This window comes from Manis pentadactyla, chromosome 8 (assembly GCF_030020395.1).
Source record: "Manis pentadactyla isolate mManPen7 chromosome 8, mManPen7.hap1, whole genome shotgun sequence".
Lineage (NCBI taxonomy): Eukaryota > Metazoa > Chordata > Mammalia > Pholidota > Manidae > Manis > Manis pentadactyla.
The window spans coordinates 53671415-53689462 of NC_080026.1; the positions used below are offsets into that span (position 1 = coordinate 53671415).

Genomic DNA, 18048 nt, shown 5'->3' on the forward strand with positions numbered 1-18048 from the left:
ATCAATGTAATAAACCACATTAACAAAGGAAGGAAAAAAAAAAACCTTATGATCATGTCAATAGATGCAGAAAAAGCATTTGACAAAATTTGACATCCATGCATGATAAAAACTCTCAACAAGTGGGTATCAGAGAAATGCCTCAACATAAGAAAGGCCACATATAACAACCCCACAACTAACATCATATTCAATGATGAAAAGTGGGAAGCCTTTCTGTAAGTATAGGAACAAGAAAAGGATGCCCACTCTCACTACTTTTATTCAACATACTGGAAGTCCACTAGTACTAGAAGTCCTTGCTACAGCAATTAGACACTAAATACAAAGAAAAGGCATTCCAAGTTGGTAAAAAATAAGTAAACTTGTCACTATTTGCAGATGACATGATACTATAAATAGAAAACCCCAAAGACCAAAAAACTATTAGAATAAATTAATACAGTAAGTTACAGGATACAAATTCAATATACCAAAGTCTGTTGCATTGCTATATACTAATAATGAACTAGCAAAAAGAGAGATTAAGAAAACAATCCCATTTATAATTTCACCAAAAAGAATAAAATACCTAGGAATAAATTAACCAAGGAGGTGAAAGAACTGTACTCTGAAAACTTAAGACACTGATGAAAGAAATTGAGGGAACACAAATAAATGGAAAGATATTCTATGCCCATGGATTAGAAGAATTAATGTTAAAATGGCCATTCTACCAAAAGCAATCTACAGATTCAGTGCAATCCCTATCAATTACCAATGGCATTTCTCACAGAACTAAAACAAATAATCCTAAAATTTGTATGTATGGAACCACAGAAGACCTCGAATAGCAAAAGCAATTCTTGAGAAAACAGCTAGAGGTATCATGCTCCCTGATTTCAAACTATACTACAAAGCCACAGTAATCAAAATAGTAGGGTACTAGCACAAAACAGATCAATGGAACAGAATAGACAGCCCAGAAATAGACCCTTGCTTATATATGTCAATTAATTTATGACAAAGGAGGCAAGAATATACAATGGGGAAAAGTCAGTCTCTTCAATAAATGGTGCTGGGAAAACTGAACAGTTACATGGAAAAGAATGAAACCCAACCACTGTCTTAAGCCATACACAAAAATAAACTCAAAATGGATTAAAGACCTAAATTCAAGATCTGAAACCATAAAACTCCTAAAAGAAAATATAGGCAAACTCCTGCTGATTGGCATCAGCAATTCTTTTTCTGGATATGTCTCTCCAGGCAACGGATTCAAAAGCAAAACAAACCAGTGGAACTACATCAAACTAAAAGCTTCTGCACAGTGAATGAAACCATAAACAAAATGAAATGGCAACCTACTGGATGATATATCTGATACGGGAGTAATATCCAAAATATATAAGGAACTCATATAACTTAACACCAAAAAACCCCCAAATAATCCAATTTAAAAATGGGCAGAACACCTGAACATTTTTCCAAAGAAGACATACAGATGGCCAAAAGACACATGAAAAGACACTCAAAATCACTACTCATCAGGGAAATGCCAATCAAAATCAAATGAGATAGTACCTCACACCAGTTAGAATAGCTTGTATCAAAAACAAGAAAAAAAGAGTGTTTGCAAGGATGTAGAGAAAAAGAAAACCTTGTGCACTGCTGCTGGGAATATAAATTGGTGAAGCCATTAAAGAAAATAGTATACAGTCTCCTCAAAAAATTATAAATAGATACAGCATACAACCTAGTAATTCCACTTATGGATAGTTACCTGAAGAAAACAAAACCACTAATCAAAAAGATAAATGCACTCCTATGTTTACTGCAGCATTATTTATATGGCCAAAATAAGGAAGCAACATAAGTGTCCATCGACAGATGAATGGATAGAGAAGATGTAGTTCATATATTCAATGGAATGTTACTCAGCCACAAAAACAAAAAAAGAATGAAAACTTGCCATTTGTGACAGCATGGGTGGACCTAGCAGGTGTTATGCTAAGTGAAGTTAAGTCAGACAGAGAAAGACAAATACTATGTGATTTTACTTAGATATGGAATCTAAAAAAATAAAACAAACAAACAGAATAGAAATAGATTCATAAATACAGAGAACAAACTGGTGGTTGTCACAGGGGAAGGGCCTGGACTATAGGTGAAATAGGTGAAGGGGATCTAGCAGTACAAACTTCCAATTATAAAATAAGTCAGTCATGGTGATGAAAAGTATAGCATAAGGAATATAGTCAATAATATTGTAGTAACTTTCTATGTTGATGGATGGTAACAATACTGATCATGGTGAGATTTCATAATGTATATAATTGTCAAATCACTATATTATACAATATTATATTGGTTTCAGGTGCACATCAACTATAGTTCAATTTAAAAAAGTAAAAAAAAAAGTACTTAAAAAAAAAAAGTGATCAGATTATTCAGCTATAAAAAAGAATGGAATCTTGCCATTGTGACAACATGGATAGACCTTCAGGGCATTATCTAAGAGAAATAAGTCAGAAAAAGACAAATACTGTATGATCTCACTTACATGTGGGATCTCTAAAAACAAACCAACCAACATCACAGATACAGAGAATGGATCAGTGGTTGTGGGAAGTGCAGGGTTAGGGGTGGACTGAAAGAAGTCAAAAGATACAAATTTCCAGTTATAAAATAAGTAAGTCCTAGATAAATAACATACAGCATGGTGACAATAGTTAATACTGTACTGCATATTTGAAAGTTGTTAAGGGAGTAGATCTTAAAAATTCTCATCATGAGAAAGAAAATTCTGTATATATGGGGACAAATGTTAACTAGACTTATTGTGGTAATCATTTTGCACCATATACAAATATCAAATAATTAGGTTGTACAACTAAAACTAATATAATGCTGTATGTCAATTATACCTCAATTACAAAAATGTTTTAATTTATATCCTTAAAAATAAAGTGATCATAAAAAGTCCTCCAAGAATACATTCCAAACTCTGTACTTATGAAACACAGTGTGTGGAGGTAGGGTGAGAGGAGTTACTTTGTATAACTTTTATATCATTTCAAGTTTTATAAAATCTTGTGTAATAAAAATACTTAAGTTGAGAATAGAAAAGTTATGAGGTAAAAGTAGTAAAGACAAAGGATAAGCCATGCACACCTCTTTCATTATCCAATTCTCTTCTCCAGGCAGTGTCAGAATGAAGTTGGGGAAGAATATGTGGCAGATATCTGCCACATGGTGATAGAGGGAGCATCTAAGAGAAGTCCATTCATTCAACCTTTCTGCATCATTTTGGTTCTCAGAGATGCCTAAAGATGCAAATCTACACCAGGAAATTCAAGTTCTTAAGTCAATCCTGGTCTAAAGAGAACATCAGAATGCCAAGTCGACTACAGGGCTTTTTGGCTCCTTGTTAAGAACAGATTGAGGGGATGCTCCATAGTTACATATTGAGTGAACCTCCAACTGCCTACAATGCTGTCTCACAGAAATCTAAAGTCAGCCATATACGTAATTTAAAATTATTTCTAATACCCACATTTAAAGAAGTACTAAAAATTCAACGGTATGTGATGCAAGAGATAAAATAGTCCTGCTGAAATAATAAAGTGCTGTTTAATGACAATAAACTAAAATCAAATAAAACATAAAATTCAGCTACACTAGCTACATTTCATGTGCATAATAGTCTGATGTGGCAAGTGGCTACCTTCTTGGCCAGTGCAAGTTTGGAGCACTGCTGCAGGCAAATTAGCTTTCTGAAACCTCTCTATGCCTTACGACTCCAAGTATGGTACATGGATCAGCACCCTGGATATGACCTGGGAGCTTGTGAGAATCCTGATTTTCACCGCGGACCTACACAATCAGAACCTGTATTTTATCAAGGCTCCTAGGTGATTTGTATGCACACTGAGGTTTGAGAAACATGTTATGTCCCATTATTTCTCAAATTTCCCTACATACTGGGAATCGTCTGGAGAATTAAAAAATACCAATGCCTAGGCCTAAAACCAAAGATAGTGATTTAATTGGTATAAGATAGGGCCTGGGCAGCCAGATTTTAAGAGTTCCTTAGGAAACCTCTGGTATATAAGTATTGGTCATATATTCTGACTTATTTTACATAAAACTCTTAGTTTAGGGCCTGACACATATCAGGCCCTCAGTAAATGACAATAATTATATAAAACATGTAGAAGTCTTGAGACTGAATTTATCTTCCACTTTTGATCATTCAAATTAAGCAAAATATAAAATAGTTGAAAATTTTATCCAACTGTTTTGTTACAAAAAAAACTTTGTAAACAATCTTTAAAAGCATGAAAATGTATGAAAAAACCCACCTCGGCTAGGTGCCAGAGGATTTAAAGGACGATAAACTGATCTAGGCCTGAAAAAGAAAGCACAAAACCCAACATAAGTTGGCTTGACTTTTTATGTAATCTTTTTCCAACAGAAACACATACTCCCCTTTCTCCACCCTCACTCAGACATTCCTCCTCCTTCCCCTACCCCCTCCAGTTACTTGAAACAGTTTTCTTCATAGATGCTGTTCCACACTCTCCATGCAGAAGACCCTTTATAGCCAGTGTAACGCTCTGGGTTCAGTAAGAGGTCTACATATTGAGCAGCTGGAGATCTCTCATCTGAACAAGAAACACTTCATAAAAACCATGCATATTTCACCATTTACCTAAAATTTAGCATTACCAAATAAACAGGACTATCGAAAGGTTAGAGAAAGGCTACACTTTTCAAGTAATCTCCAACTTACATAGCAGCATGATCAGCACACTTGTGACTGTCCCTGGTCCAGGGTTTCTAATAACTTGCATTTAAAAGAGGAAACAATAATTCCTCCTTTCCTTTGGACACTCAGTGTTCTCTTAATATAATATCCCTCACCTTATTAATCATTTCCTAAGTTTTAACCATCCAGAATTTTAAAGACCTAACGGAATGAAATCATAACCTGTTCTAATATTTTGATTTCTTGCCTATGCATATACCTACCTAAACACATATGTGGAAAGATGCTTATTTTGTTAGCATAGGTCATATTAAAAATAGAGATTTCCCTGCTACTCTCTACTTTTGACTTATTAGGTATATGGCTCACTAATTTTGTGATTCAAATTTGATCATTTATAGAATTACATAATGCTTTAGTTTAAAAAGTACCTTATGAATTTATTTTTACCACTATTAATATATTGAAGTGCTCTTCCCCCCCAGCTGAGTAGGTACAACTTCAAGAACTTAAGGCAGTTAAAATTAATATTTTCTGTGTTGAAAACTAAATTAGCATTTACTAGGTCTCCACTATTTGCATATTTTAATTAAGAGATCTCTGAAGCATATATAAAGTAAAGAAAAATTGTCTTAATATTAAGGCTTAACATTTTGAATGGAAAAAGGCACGTACTTTCATACCTATAGAAAAATGAAAAAGACTATGCTTCATAAATGTATGATCTTAATACATATAAACTGAAATGCTAGGTATGTTAGCACACATGTATGTATTCCCCTATTTATATGCTTCCTACCTTTTGGTGTCATGAGATTAAATCAATACTATATAGACACCTAACTTAAAACATTAGCCAAATATGGTCCCCCCCTTTCATTACCTGATAGTACTTTCTTGTTAGCCACCATATTCACTGGCCATAGATTAAGATTATCCAAAATCATTAAGGGAAAATGGCACCCTGATCCATGCCTTCCAAGAACTACATGGTACTTTCATGTCGGAAGAAGAGTACAAATATACCCACAACTTGTCATTACTAAATGAGTTGTACCTTGCTTACAGACAATGGAAAGGTGATTTTGAAGAATACTGTCTCTACTTCTAGCCCTAACATTATGGATTCCACTATAAAAGTTAAGGCACAGAACAGAGACGGTAAGATTCCTCAAGGGAGGAACAACCTAAGACAGGCACAGTCGCAGGAGGGCCATCAGGTGAGAAATTGGGGATCAACAGAGGTGAGGCTTAGAACCTCACCCCCCGTTTTGAGAGAAATCTTCTGCATCCGTGGATGTTTTGTTGCCCTTGTCTAGCTTGGATTAATACTTAGTCTATAGGCACACACTTGATCATCTACATTTGCTCTCTTACAGCACTAAACTGTTTTCTACCTTTATCTTGCATCTACCTACCACTTCAGTATTTTATTAAAAATAATAATAATAATAATAAGGGAGAAATGTGGGATTCACATATAAATCAAGTATAAAAATCAAACAAATATTCATATTTGACCTGATTGTTTATAGTTCATGATGCGTGATCAAAACCGAAAGTTTCTGTGATGACTGCCCTTGCACTGTTCACCATGTAAGAACTTATTCACTATGTAAGAATTTGTTCACCATGTAAGAACTTGCTCGTTATGATTCAGAAGATTGGAGACTGTTGAGAATTAGGCTTGGGGTTGATTAATGATTGTGCATTGAGTCCCCTATACAGAATTTTATTGTTGTTAACAACCATTTGATCAAAAAATATGAGAGATGCCCTCTCAAAACAAAAAAACAAAAAACAAAAAAAAAGCAAAAAAAAGTTAAGGCACAGAAAACAGTTAATTTACAGATAGATGAACAGAAGCTACCCACAGACATAGATTAAGACTTAAAAACAACAAATTTTTTTTAAAAACTTAATTTAAAAATATACATTCAAATTATTAATTAAAAGTCTGGCTTTTATAGTAAAACTTGAGCAGAAGTTTACAAGTCACTAGTTTCTGTTACATATTTTTTAATTTCTTTGAGCTGTTCTTGATTAAATTCATTTGAAAAATTGATTCAATTATAAAGTTTAATAAGTATTAAACATATATATATTCGCTGACATAATTATACATGTATGAAGAATGTGTGTGTGCACATAAGCCTACACATATGTAGGGACATCTATGAATGCACAGACTGGCCTAGTATTGACTTCTTTGTCCAACAAAAGCAACAACTGATAAAGAAAAACAATCAGATTCAGATACTAAAGTACAATGACTTAAGATATATTTTAAGGGAGCAGAAATTCACAACAGTAAAATGGATTGTATCAATTTGTAATGACTTAAGTAAAGTTTGTATTCACAGTGTTCATAGTGTGTCGTTCCTTAATTCAATTAAAAACTTTAAAAAATCATGTAAAAGGTGGGTTTTGTTAAATTACAAGAAGTTAGCAACTATTATGGCAGTTGAGCAGTTACAACAGAGACCATATGGTCCACATAGCCTAAAATATTTACCACGGTCCATTTACAGAAGAAAGAGTTTCAGATAAGAATCTCATGCCATCCGGAGGCAGGAATGTGAATGGGAAAAAGCATTCACAGTTTGAGTTCCATCTATAAACACACCAGTCCTGGTGCCCTTTCTTACCCCTGGAGGGGTCACCTGACATGATTTCAATTGTTTCTAAACTTTAACTTATTTCCATTTGTACAACTGTATCATTCATTCAGATAATTATCTCTGGATCCCTATTATATCCTCCTCCCAGAAAGTTTTCTTTTCTTCCTCCCTCTACAAAGCTGCTCTAAAGGTGTTCTTTCTACTGGCCATGTTAACCACTACCTAAGGATGCAAAGAATTTCCACTGAATCCAAATACCTAATTCTGGGAATTCAAGAACTTGAACTAATATTTTCTCTTTCTTCTCAAGTATACCTTTTTCCCAACTGAATTTTTTTTCCACTGTCCTAATCTAATGCTAGTGTTATGAAGCTACACTGTATTTTCTAGAATATTTTAGATACTCCTTCCCACCTCCTAACCCAAAAATCTCTTAAAACAGAATGGTACCACAGGCCAAATTTGCATGTAGGCTACTTGCTTTTGGATGCCAATCAGAAATATTAAGTAACAGACTCAATATTAAGCCTACACAAACTCTGTCTCAAATTGCTACTAGTACTAAATCACTGTTAAAACATAACTGAGTTGAGGAGAATCTAATTTATAAGCTTCCCACGTAATTTGATATACAGTGAGATTTAGAAACTACTGTTTCAAAGAATACTTAAATTTATTCATGAACACATTTTCAGGAAAAAGTAAAAGTAAAACTCTATCACACTATTGGGTTCTTTATGAACCAACTACTTCATGCAGCAAATATTTATGGAGTGTGTACCCTGTCCAGGCCCTGTTCTAGGCACTAGGGATGCAAGCAGTGAACCAAAAAGACAAGGCCCTATCCCTCAAGTAGTTCACAGTGTAGGTAGAGAAGACAGACAACTGGAAAAACTAACATGCCATGCACTCTTAATTCTTAATGCTCTGGGAACAGGCAGCTGTACAAAGACAAAGAGTGAGCAGTGTGGTTAGAAAGAGGTGAGAGCAAGCTTCTCTGATGATGTGACATTCAAGAAGAAACCTGAAGCAAAGGAAGATGTAAGCCATGCATAAAACAACCAAAAAAAAAAAAAAATAGGGGTAGAGAGAACAGCTTATTTTAAACTGCTGAATTATTTAAAAACCTACTATTTGATCTATAAGGATCATTTTCCTTTCAAATAAAGATAGAACAACAAAACAGCAAAGAGCAGGGGCATATGGATATATTCCAATAAACTAAAGTGAATATTCTTCATATTTTTTGTTTTATTTTAATCCAATGATTTTAGATACCTGAGATAACTAAACAATGACTCTAATGTTATTCTGACAACCTTAAGATTGGCAGATATACATCACTGGGACACACATAAACATTACTACCCACAGGGGTAGTGCTAATCCTACTAGTAGCATGGTTTTTTAAGTTTAAGAACTACACAAAATATAAACATTACTAATTATTTTCATTATATAATCCTAAAAATCTTAAAGGATGTTTATTTTAATTCTTATAGAATATCTCTTCCACTATTACAATTTAAAAAGCTAATGTTAAAAAATTAGTTGTCATTATTTATACTGATGACAGGTAATCAGGCACATCAATTTAATTATGCCAAGTAATCTCTGCAATTGAGTTTATTTATTAAATAAAAATAAAAATATTAATAATACTAAGGTAAAAGGTGAAGGCCATATGAATGATTTAATAAGTTTTTTATTAAATACTTTAAATACATATTAAGAGAAATATATATTCACATTTACTGTATGAGAATATATAGCAATAGAAATGATTTTTTAATCTGAAAACCTGTTAAATGAATACTACTGAAAATATGTATTTTAATCAAAGAATAGGTAAAATGAGAAGTTGGGAAGAAATGGCTATGATTGTTGAACAATCAATTATAATTAGAAAGACAACCAAAGAACAACTGAGTCAGCAATGATATGGGTGCTTGGGTACAATGGCTTTGATAAAATCTTTGCCAACTCCAACTATAATAATGCAGGTATTTTATTAATTGCCTGTTATTATTATTATATCCAGATACCCAAAGAAACTTGCTCAGATTAAAAATTTTTGCTGAAACCATATACCTATAATAATAAAAACCCATCTCACAGCATCTTTTCAATTTACCATACTACTGTAGCTCACTGTAACTTATTCCAATACAGACTGGATTAATAGCACAATTTGATATACAAATCTTTTTAAAGGCTTTAGAAAGCAGCATGAAGTGTCACTTTAGATGCTTTAAGAGTTCAGAAGAACTCATCATTTCCAAGTATGCATGCCTGAACCCCAAACTGTTTTTTTTCCACCACCAAAAATATTAATAATACTAAGGTAAAAGGTGAAGAGAGGCCAAATGAATGATTTAAGCCTACTCAATTCTTGGGAATATTTTTCTACTGATTAAAAACCTGAGTCACTTCAATTATCTTGTTGGAAGAGTAGTAGTTACTGTCAAGCAGTGCTCTGTTTGTACTAGTCCAGGGGGCTCCTGAAGCAAGAGCTGTGGGAAAATCAAATTAGAGTCCTCCCCTACATTGGAAAACATCTTTATGTTAGTTTGTTGAGACCTGCAGACTATTCCAGTGTGAACATTTTCTTTCTTTTTTTTTTTTCACAATTTCTTTTTTTGAACATCTTCATAATAGGTTCACAGACCTATAACTAAGTGGCTTGAATTGGAGGTCCATAGGAGATGGTGTGTCATATGGAAAGAATATAGGTTTTGGGTTCAGATGTGGGACTGATCCTGCTACTGATCATAAGCAAGTTACTCAGTCTTTCTGAAACTCAGTTTCCTCAGGTATGAAGTAAGACATACCTAATGAGGTAAATGTAAAGATCAGAAATAATGTATTTAGGGCACTTAGCCTAGGACCTAAAACACAGGCGCTCAATAAATGCCATAGCAACATCCAGTGTATTAAAGCTATAACTGGTAATATTTTCACTGACTTTAATGTCCTGTAAAAAGATGAAAGTTAAAATAACTTAATTACAATAGTTTATATTATTACCATCAAGTTCACAAAAATGATCCTGTGAATCATCATATCTTGCCCAGTCAATGAAAGCTTCTTTGCTTTGATTACTATGGGAAAGAATAAGGAAAAAAAAAAATGATTATAGTTCGAGTTGAAAATTTTAACGCTATAGCTAGTATAAATAAAAAAAAATAATCTGGAGTCACTTCTATAGTATTTAGATGGTATCACAAATTCAGTTAGTTACATGAAAGAATTATAAAAACAAATTATATGAAAAACAAAGCTATTAGCCTCCGTGATGCCTATTTCTTAATTATAAATTATTAGCCCTAGTTTAATAATTACTCTGACTAGAAAATTATTTTACAAATATATGTGATGTAAACACAGAATTCAAGCTGGCCTTTTCAATTTCAATGACTTAGAAATTATAGTAAATATTTATTATTTTTTACTAAAGTAGGACTTTACTTTCATAATTCTTTCAATTCAAATTGTTTCTGTACTTACAGAACCCAAAACCCCAGAATTGCATTTCTAGGATCTCTTATCCAATGTGGTATTTATTAACTGGTAACACCAATCTCATTTTTATCATGGTAGATCATTTATTTTATATTCTACCTCACATTTAACAAAATCTATGATCAAGGTTTCTGACTTGGAGAACTGATAAAGGAACAATGACATTCATCCAAAAAAACTTTGACCTACATTTACTTTAACCTATATTCAGACCTTCTCTGTCTTAAATATATGATGACAGCATCTGTAAGTATTAATTACCTTTCCTTTTTCACTACACAAAAGAAAAAAAATGTAAAAATATTTGTGTACCAGGTATAAAACAGGTAATTCCTAAATGTGGTATTGTCACAGCAAGAATTTATTTTGTATTTAAGAAACTGCTGCATAACACAGCCATTACAAGAAGTAGATAAGTCTGGCTGCACCACATCAACTTTATCAATAAGTTTTTCCAATTCGATTTACTGTGTGATTTTTTTTTTGTGATTTTTTTTTTCCTCCTATGGGGATATATAATTAACCTACTAATAAAAGTTAATGGAAAAATTTACATCATAGTTGACTCAGTTGCAATGTATGAAGCCATGAAACAAGAAGGTCTAAGTTTCAGTTACAGCTAAAATAACAATAGTTATATTTAATCAGATAAGTCTTCTGTTGAAAATAGTAAAATATGAAGCAATGGTGATAAACTCCTATTTTCTTGTTAGCAATATGACTAACTTAAAGGAGTTTTCTTCTTTCAGCATCCTTTTTTTCATGAGGTTTTGGTGAATCTAATCCCTGCCTTAAGTCATGGTAGTGGAGAAGATACAGAATGCTAATGGACATTGGTAATAGAGCTAGTCCAGTTTGATTTATAAATGAGTTAGAAGGAACCTTAGCAATTACCTAGTACAGCTTTTCTATAAGTCAGTTTGAAGATGGATGCCTTGCTACTTCCATAAGAATTTCTTGGGCTTAACCCAGGGCCAAGATGATGCTATGAATTCAAGTCTTTGATGTGGGAAACATAGGGGGAGGAAGGAATGGGGTAGAGGGTCTAATAAGGGGCAGGAAAAAAGTTTGGGGGTGATAAATATGACAGCTATATTGATTCTGATTTTCATGAGTACACACATGTCAAAACATCAAATTGCAAATTTTGAATAAGTACAATGTCAAACTTCAAGAAAGCTGTTTAAAATTTATAGTACCAATTGAAGAAGTTGTGGAATGAGGAACTACTGTACAATACCAGGGGCCATGATTTTAGTACAGTCATTTTGGAAAACCATTTGGCAGTAATGAGTTCTACATAGACCATCCAAATGTAGTACCAAAATATTTTCTGACATGGCTCCAAAGGAGAAAACATCCAACTATCAACAGTAGGATGGAAACATGGAAGTCTTATTATGGAAAAATATACACCAATGAAAAAAATTATGTGCTGTTAAGTTAAAGAATATGAATAAATCTCAGAGAAAAATGTTGAATTAAAGAAGCCATATACAAAAGAATACATTCTGTATTATTCCATTTATATAAACAGGCAAAACTAAACTCTGCTAACATAACTCAAAATGGTTAACTTTGGAGGGCAGTAGTGACTGGGAAAGTACACACGGCAATCATCTGGGGAGCAAGTAGATTGTCCTGAATGGTAGCTGTAGAGTTGGGTTCACTTCGTAAAATTTAAATGACCATCACACTTAGGACTTGTATATTTTATTACATATGTGTTATACTTAAGGTTTTCAAAATTAATAGCTTCTGTTCAACAACATAGCTATAAGCAAAATCAAAAGACAAGTCCTAACAACCCATATAACCAACAAAGAATTATTTTATGATTATATGAAGAATGCTTACAAATTAATAATAATTTAAAAATGCAAGCCCTCCCCCCGACCACCACCACCATGGAGAAACAATAGCAAAATTAAGAATATGAAAACGCAACTTACTTCAAAAAGTTTATGACTTAAGGCCCAGTCCCTGGATCCCTTCTCTACTTATATTCTTTCCTTGGTAATCTCATTCAGATTTATAGCTTTGAAATATCATATTCATTGAATGACTCTCACATTAACTCCAGCCCATACCTCTCCCCTGAAATTGAGACTTGTATATCCAACTGCCTGCTCAACATCTCCAGCTGAATGTCTCACAGGCAGCTCAAACTTAACAAGTCCAAGATTGAACTGTAATTTTGCATTAAACTTGTTCCTCTTGCAGTTGTCCCCAGTGCAGTAAATGGCAGCTCCATTTTTCTAGTTCCAAATCTTATAGCTCTTATCTTCTCTCATACCTCATACATCCAATCCTTCAGCAAATCCTGTCAGCTCTACCTTCAAAATCATCCAGAATCTGACTACTACTCAGCATTTCCACTGCTATGCCTCTGGTCTAAGCTAAACTGGATGATTGGGTTACCACAAAATTCACATAACCAGTCTTGCAAATGTAATACCTGGCTCTGTCCATGCACTGTCTCAAAATCCTTCAATGACTTTTCATTCCACTCAGTTTAAGAGCAATATTCATAATAATTGTCTTCAAGGCTCTACAAGATCTCCACCTTGTCCTACCCCTGGGCCTATCCTAGCATCTTCTGTCTTGGTCTTCTACTGCTTGTCCTGATCACTGTACTCCAGCCACACGGGCCTCCTTGTAGCTCCTTTCTACTTTTCTATATGAAAATTTTTCTTCAATAAATAAGACTGCTAGCTTTATTAAGTCTTTAACAATTACAATTTTGAATAGGGAAATTAAAAAGAATTTCAGTAATATTCCCTTCTCCTTCCCCAACCATAGATATTTTCAGTCATTTTATACTGCATAATCTGAAACCGTTTATTAATTATTTATGTTGGCCTTCAAAGGAAGGTTTATACTTAAAGCAAATATAGAAAAGTCAACAGAAAAACTTTTGAAAGTTAAAGATTATGTTAAAAGTAACTTTTATCATTCAAAATGTTAACATATAGATTGAATTACTATTTATCTATTTACTTAGAGAATCAAGTTCCTTTTTTAACATCAGGAAGAATGGACCCATAAGCCCTGCTAGTTCAGTGATCTACATTTTTATTTTTTATAAGAGTCACTATTAATGATACACTTAGAAATTTAAGAACAAAGCAGCCAAAAAGGGTAAGCAAAGCTACCAAGGAATCTAGGATAAAGAATAACTTCTTCCAGCAGGGCACCCAAACAGAAGATTCTGACATAAACTAAATAAGAGAATGTTTTCTTAATAATACTAAAATAAAACTTGCCTTAATGTGCTGTTAATTGCTCCCAGTTTATTAGCTTGCTCACAATCTTCTAATTCTTTGGAACTGTTTGCCACTTTCAAATACTGAAAGGAAGTTCATAATAAGTTTAGTAATAATTATTACCTCTCTATTTCAGGTTGTGCTGGCAGAATAGTTAATCTGTTAATAATGATATATACTAAAAAATACAACCTATTATTATAAAGATCCCTAACATAATTAAGAAAATCAAAATAAGTCACAAATTTCCAGTAACTAAATAAGTAAAGACAGGAAAAGTAAAAAAAATTAGCATTGGTATGTTAGTGATGATGTGAACTGAGAAAACCCTCTGGAAAAGTAATGTGACAATATTTATTTAGAGCTGTAAAAATGCATTAAGCCCATGAAAGAGCAGTCCTACAGCTGAAACCATATCCGAGCAACATTTAAAAACAAAAGAGAAGTACAACCACTTAAAGTTACTTGATACTATCTTGTAATGTTGAGATAGGCATACCCTATGGCCTAGCAATGTACTTCTACACAGAACTCTATAGAGAAACTCATGTGCAAAATGAGACAAAGCACAAAGAGGCTACTGCATTTTTGTTTATATTAGCAAAAAACTGAGAACTGTAATGTCCATGAATAGAGAAAGGGCTAACCCATGGATATACAACTGAATACTATACAACTGCTAAAATTAAAAAATTTACACGTATCAACAGAGACCAAATTTCAAAAGCATAATTCAGAGTAAAAATAAAAACTGAAAAAAGGTTTTAATCTGAAGAGATACAAAAATATAATATTTTAATATTTTAAAATTTCATAGTAAGACATCAGTATTTTACTTGTGGATAAATGTGCAATGCAAGTGAAAAGTATTGCAGAAGGATATACATCAACTTCAGAAAGTGGCTAGCTCTGGGGAGGGAGGGAACAGGATAGGACTGGGAAGGAGTCCAGAGGAATTTTCACTGTCTTTATATTGTTTACTTATTTATCTAGATCTTAATATTGAGTACAAACCAAAGGCAACACTGGGGAAATGGCACAAAAAGAAAACAGAGAGGATGCATAAGGGAGCAGAGAGAGGGTATCATCTTTATTATGTATGTACTATAGTGAAAAACTAGAATTAAATTATTATCCAAAAACATGAATGGCAAAATTAATTATGGCATGCTTATAAAAGGAAAAGGGTAATCTTTAATAAAGGAATATTTTAATGCCATTTAAAAGTACTATGCTTTAAATATTTTGATAATTGTTTACACCATACAACATAATTCTGAATATGACAGGTTGACTAGTTGAAACAGAAGACTAAAAATTTGTGCATGAAAAACACCTGCTGAGTTAGGTCCATCTGATACTGTAGTTACACTGTATAGTTCTTGTAGAGGTTCCAAAAACAGAACTGAAGTATCTCAAAAGAAGCTATATAAACGAATCATATAAATATACTATTGCTGCTGCAAGAATCATAATTTGGGATTCTGAGCAAGATGAGTCCATTCCTAACTAACCATGTTATGATTCTTTTCTACAACGACTGTCAGCAGTAAATGGTATGTTTTGCTATGTAAAGCAGAAATAGTCAAAGAAGAAAGTGACTCACCTTATTAGAACTTCCAGCTTTAATTCCAACTGGAATTTTACTCTTAAAAAAACAGTAACAAACAAAAATTTTTAAAGTGATCTTTGTATTTATTTTCTGATTTCTTCACAAATTAGTAATGCTATAAACTCTAATACAAAGGCTGTTTTATTCTATGAGAAGAAATACACATTCACTCATTATTTTAAGTAAAAGGTAAAGAGTCATACTAATTTACAGACTTGTAAGACTATAGAAAATTGAATGATAAAATCAGAGCATCAAAATCAGCTCTAATTTAAATTTTCAATGCAGTATTTAACAGTTTATATAATTTTGTGGTTGAAAAGCCTAACTAAATAACTTTTTCCATAAACTTTCTTACCACAGCAACAGAAGCTTTTAAAAATTTCCAAATTTATCTGAAATACATTATGCTCAATTTTAATTTCTGCTCCAAGTTGATATTTAAAGTGTAAGCAATTCTGGGTTAATACTAGTAAGCTCTTAGGCCCATAAGATTAACCTACAGTTGACCAATAGAAGAACTGCATGTAGGTTCAACTTTCTTTTCTTCAAAGCCAATGATTAGTTTTAGGCTTTAATAAGCAAACCTATCAATAATTACAACTGATTTGTCAAAGACAATTTTAAACAAAAATCATATCTGAAAGCATAAAATCATAGGTTGATCCTCTTAATTGTAACAAGTTTGAGTTCAGTATGAAATGCCCAATGAGTTTTCCCCCCAAAAAGAAATACAAATATCCTTACATTACTTAAAAGAACCAGCATGACAGGATAGTTTTTATCTCTGGAGAGAAAGGGAATGAATGGATTGGGAAGGGGATAGGAATTTTAAATGCATGTAAGTGTTATATTTCTTATGTTGGGGATTCACATACAAATAAAGAATTTATTCTTATTAGAAATTAAGACTGAAGAGGATAATTTAGAATAAATACATGCCTGATTATTTTAACATAAAAACAATACAGAAATCCATCCTGTACCAAGCTAAATAACTTACAACTCAGTAATAAAAAGGCAATTCAATATGAAAAAATGGGCAAAGGATTTGAATAGAAGTTTCTTCAAAGAAGATACTACAAATGGCCAATAAGCACCGAAAAATATGATTAACATTATTGACCAAAATGAGATACCATTTACAAGGATGGTTAAAATAAAAAACACAATACCAAATGTTGAAAAGTATGAACAGAAATTGGAACTGTCATACATTGCTGGTGGGAATGTAAAAGGGTATAGCCACACTGGGAGCAGTTTGTCAGTTTCTCAGTTACCATTTGCTCCAGCAATTCCACTCCAAGGTACATACTCAAAGAGAACTGAAAACACATGACCATGCAAAAACTGCACTTTCATGTTCACAGCAGCATTACTCGTAGTAGCCAAAAAGTGTTAACAACCAAAGTGTCCATCAACTTACAAATAAACAAGATTAGGTATATTCATACCATGATATATTTATTCAGGAATAGGAATTAAGTACCGATATATGCTACAACATGGATGGCCCTTGAAAGTTTTATGTTAAGCAACAGAAGCCAGTCTCAAAAGAGCACAGATGTTATGGTGTTATTTACATGAACCTTCCATAGCAGGCAAATCCACAGAGAAAGAAAGTAGAGCAGCGGCTTTTGGAGGGAGGAGGAAATAGGGAGTGACTGCTAATGGGTAGAGATTTCTTTTTGGGGGTGTTGAAATGTTTTAAAATTTGACCGTGGTGATGGTGGCACAATCTGTGAATATACTAAAAACCACTAAATTGTACACTTTAGAAAGAGTAAATTTTATGGAATATAAATTATATCTCAATAAAGCTGTTATAAAAAAACAATAAAGCTCATCTCATTGTACACATGTCTGGATGGGGAAATGTAGCAGAATAGGTACCATTCAGACCTGGAGTTCTTAATCTGGGGTGTCCATGGGCTTCCCCTGACCCTGCCCCAGTCAGAGAGTCTGACTCTAGTTATGCTTGGGGGAAGGGTCTGTGAACCTCCTGAAATTAACTGCAATTATTTTGGGGTGGGGAGAGTATGGTACATTTTCTGGCTCCAAAGCACCTGGAATCAGACTGCCTAAAATTAAATCCTTGCCCTAGCTCTTGTGATCTAAGTAAGGTACTCAACATCTCTGCACTTCAATCTCCCTGTCTATAAAAATTTAAATAGTAACAATATACACCTTAAAGGCTTGTGAGAATCAAATGGACTGATACAAGTAACGTTCTTGAAAAGGTACCTGTCACATAGTAAATGCTCACTAAATTAAAAA

The 18048-nt window shown here is 33.2% G+C and overlaps 1 protein-coding gene across 2 annotated transcripts in view; it reads right to left on the reverse strand.

Moving 5' to 3' along the window:
- The window catches only part of ERO1B (endoplasmic reticulum oxidoreductase 1 beta), a 52421-nt gene that overhangs the window by 21277 nt on the left and 13096 nt on the right, over positions 1–18048 (reverse strand). The window contains exons 4-8 of one of the 2 annotated variants that reach the window (XM_036919311.2): positions 15766–15807; positions 14160–14242; positions 10399–10472; positions 4526–4646; positions 4344–4390 (exon numbers count right to left, since the gene is read on the reverse strand). In XM_036919311.2, coding sequence (XP_036775206.2) covers positions 4344–4390; positions 4526–4646; positions 10399–10472; positions 14160–14242; positions 15766–15807 — 367 coding nt within the window. The remainder of the gene's footprint in view (positions 1–4343; positions 4391–4525; positions 4647–10398; positions 10473–14159; positions 14243–15765; positions 15808–18048) is intronic. The other variant, XM_036919312.2, reaches the window with a different exon arrangement.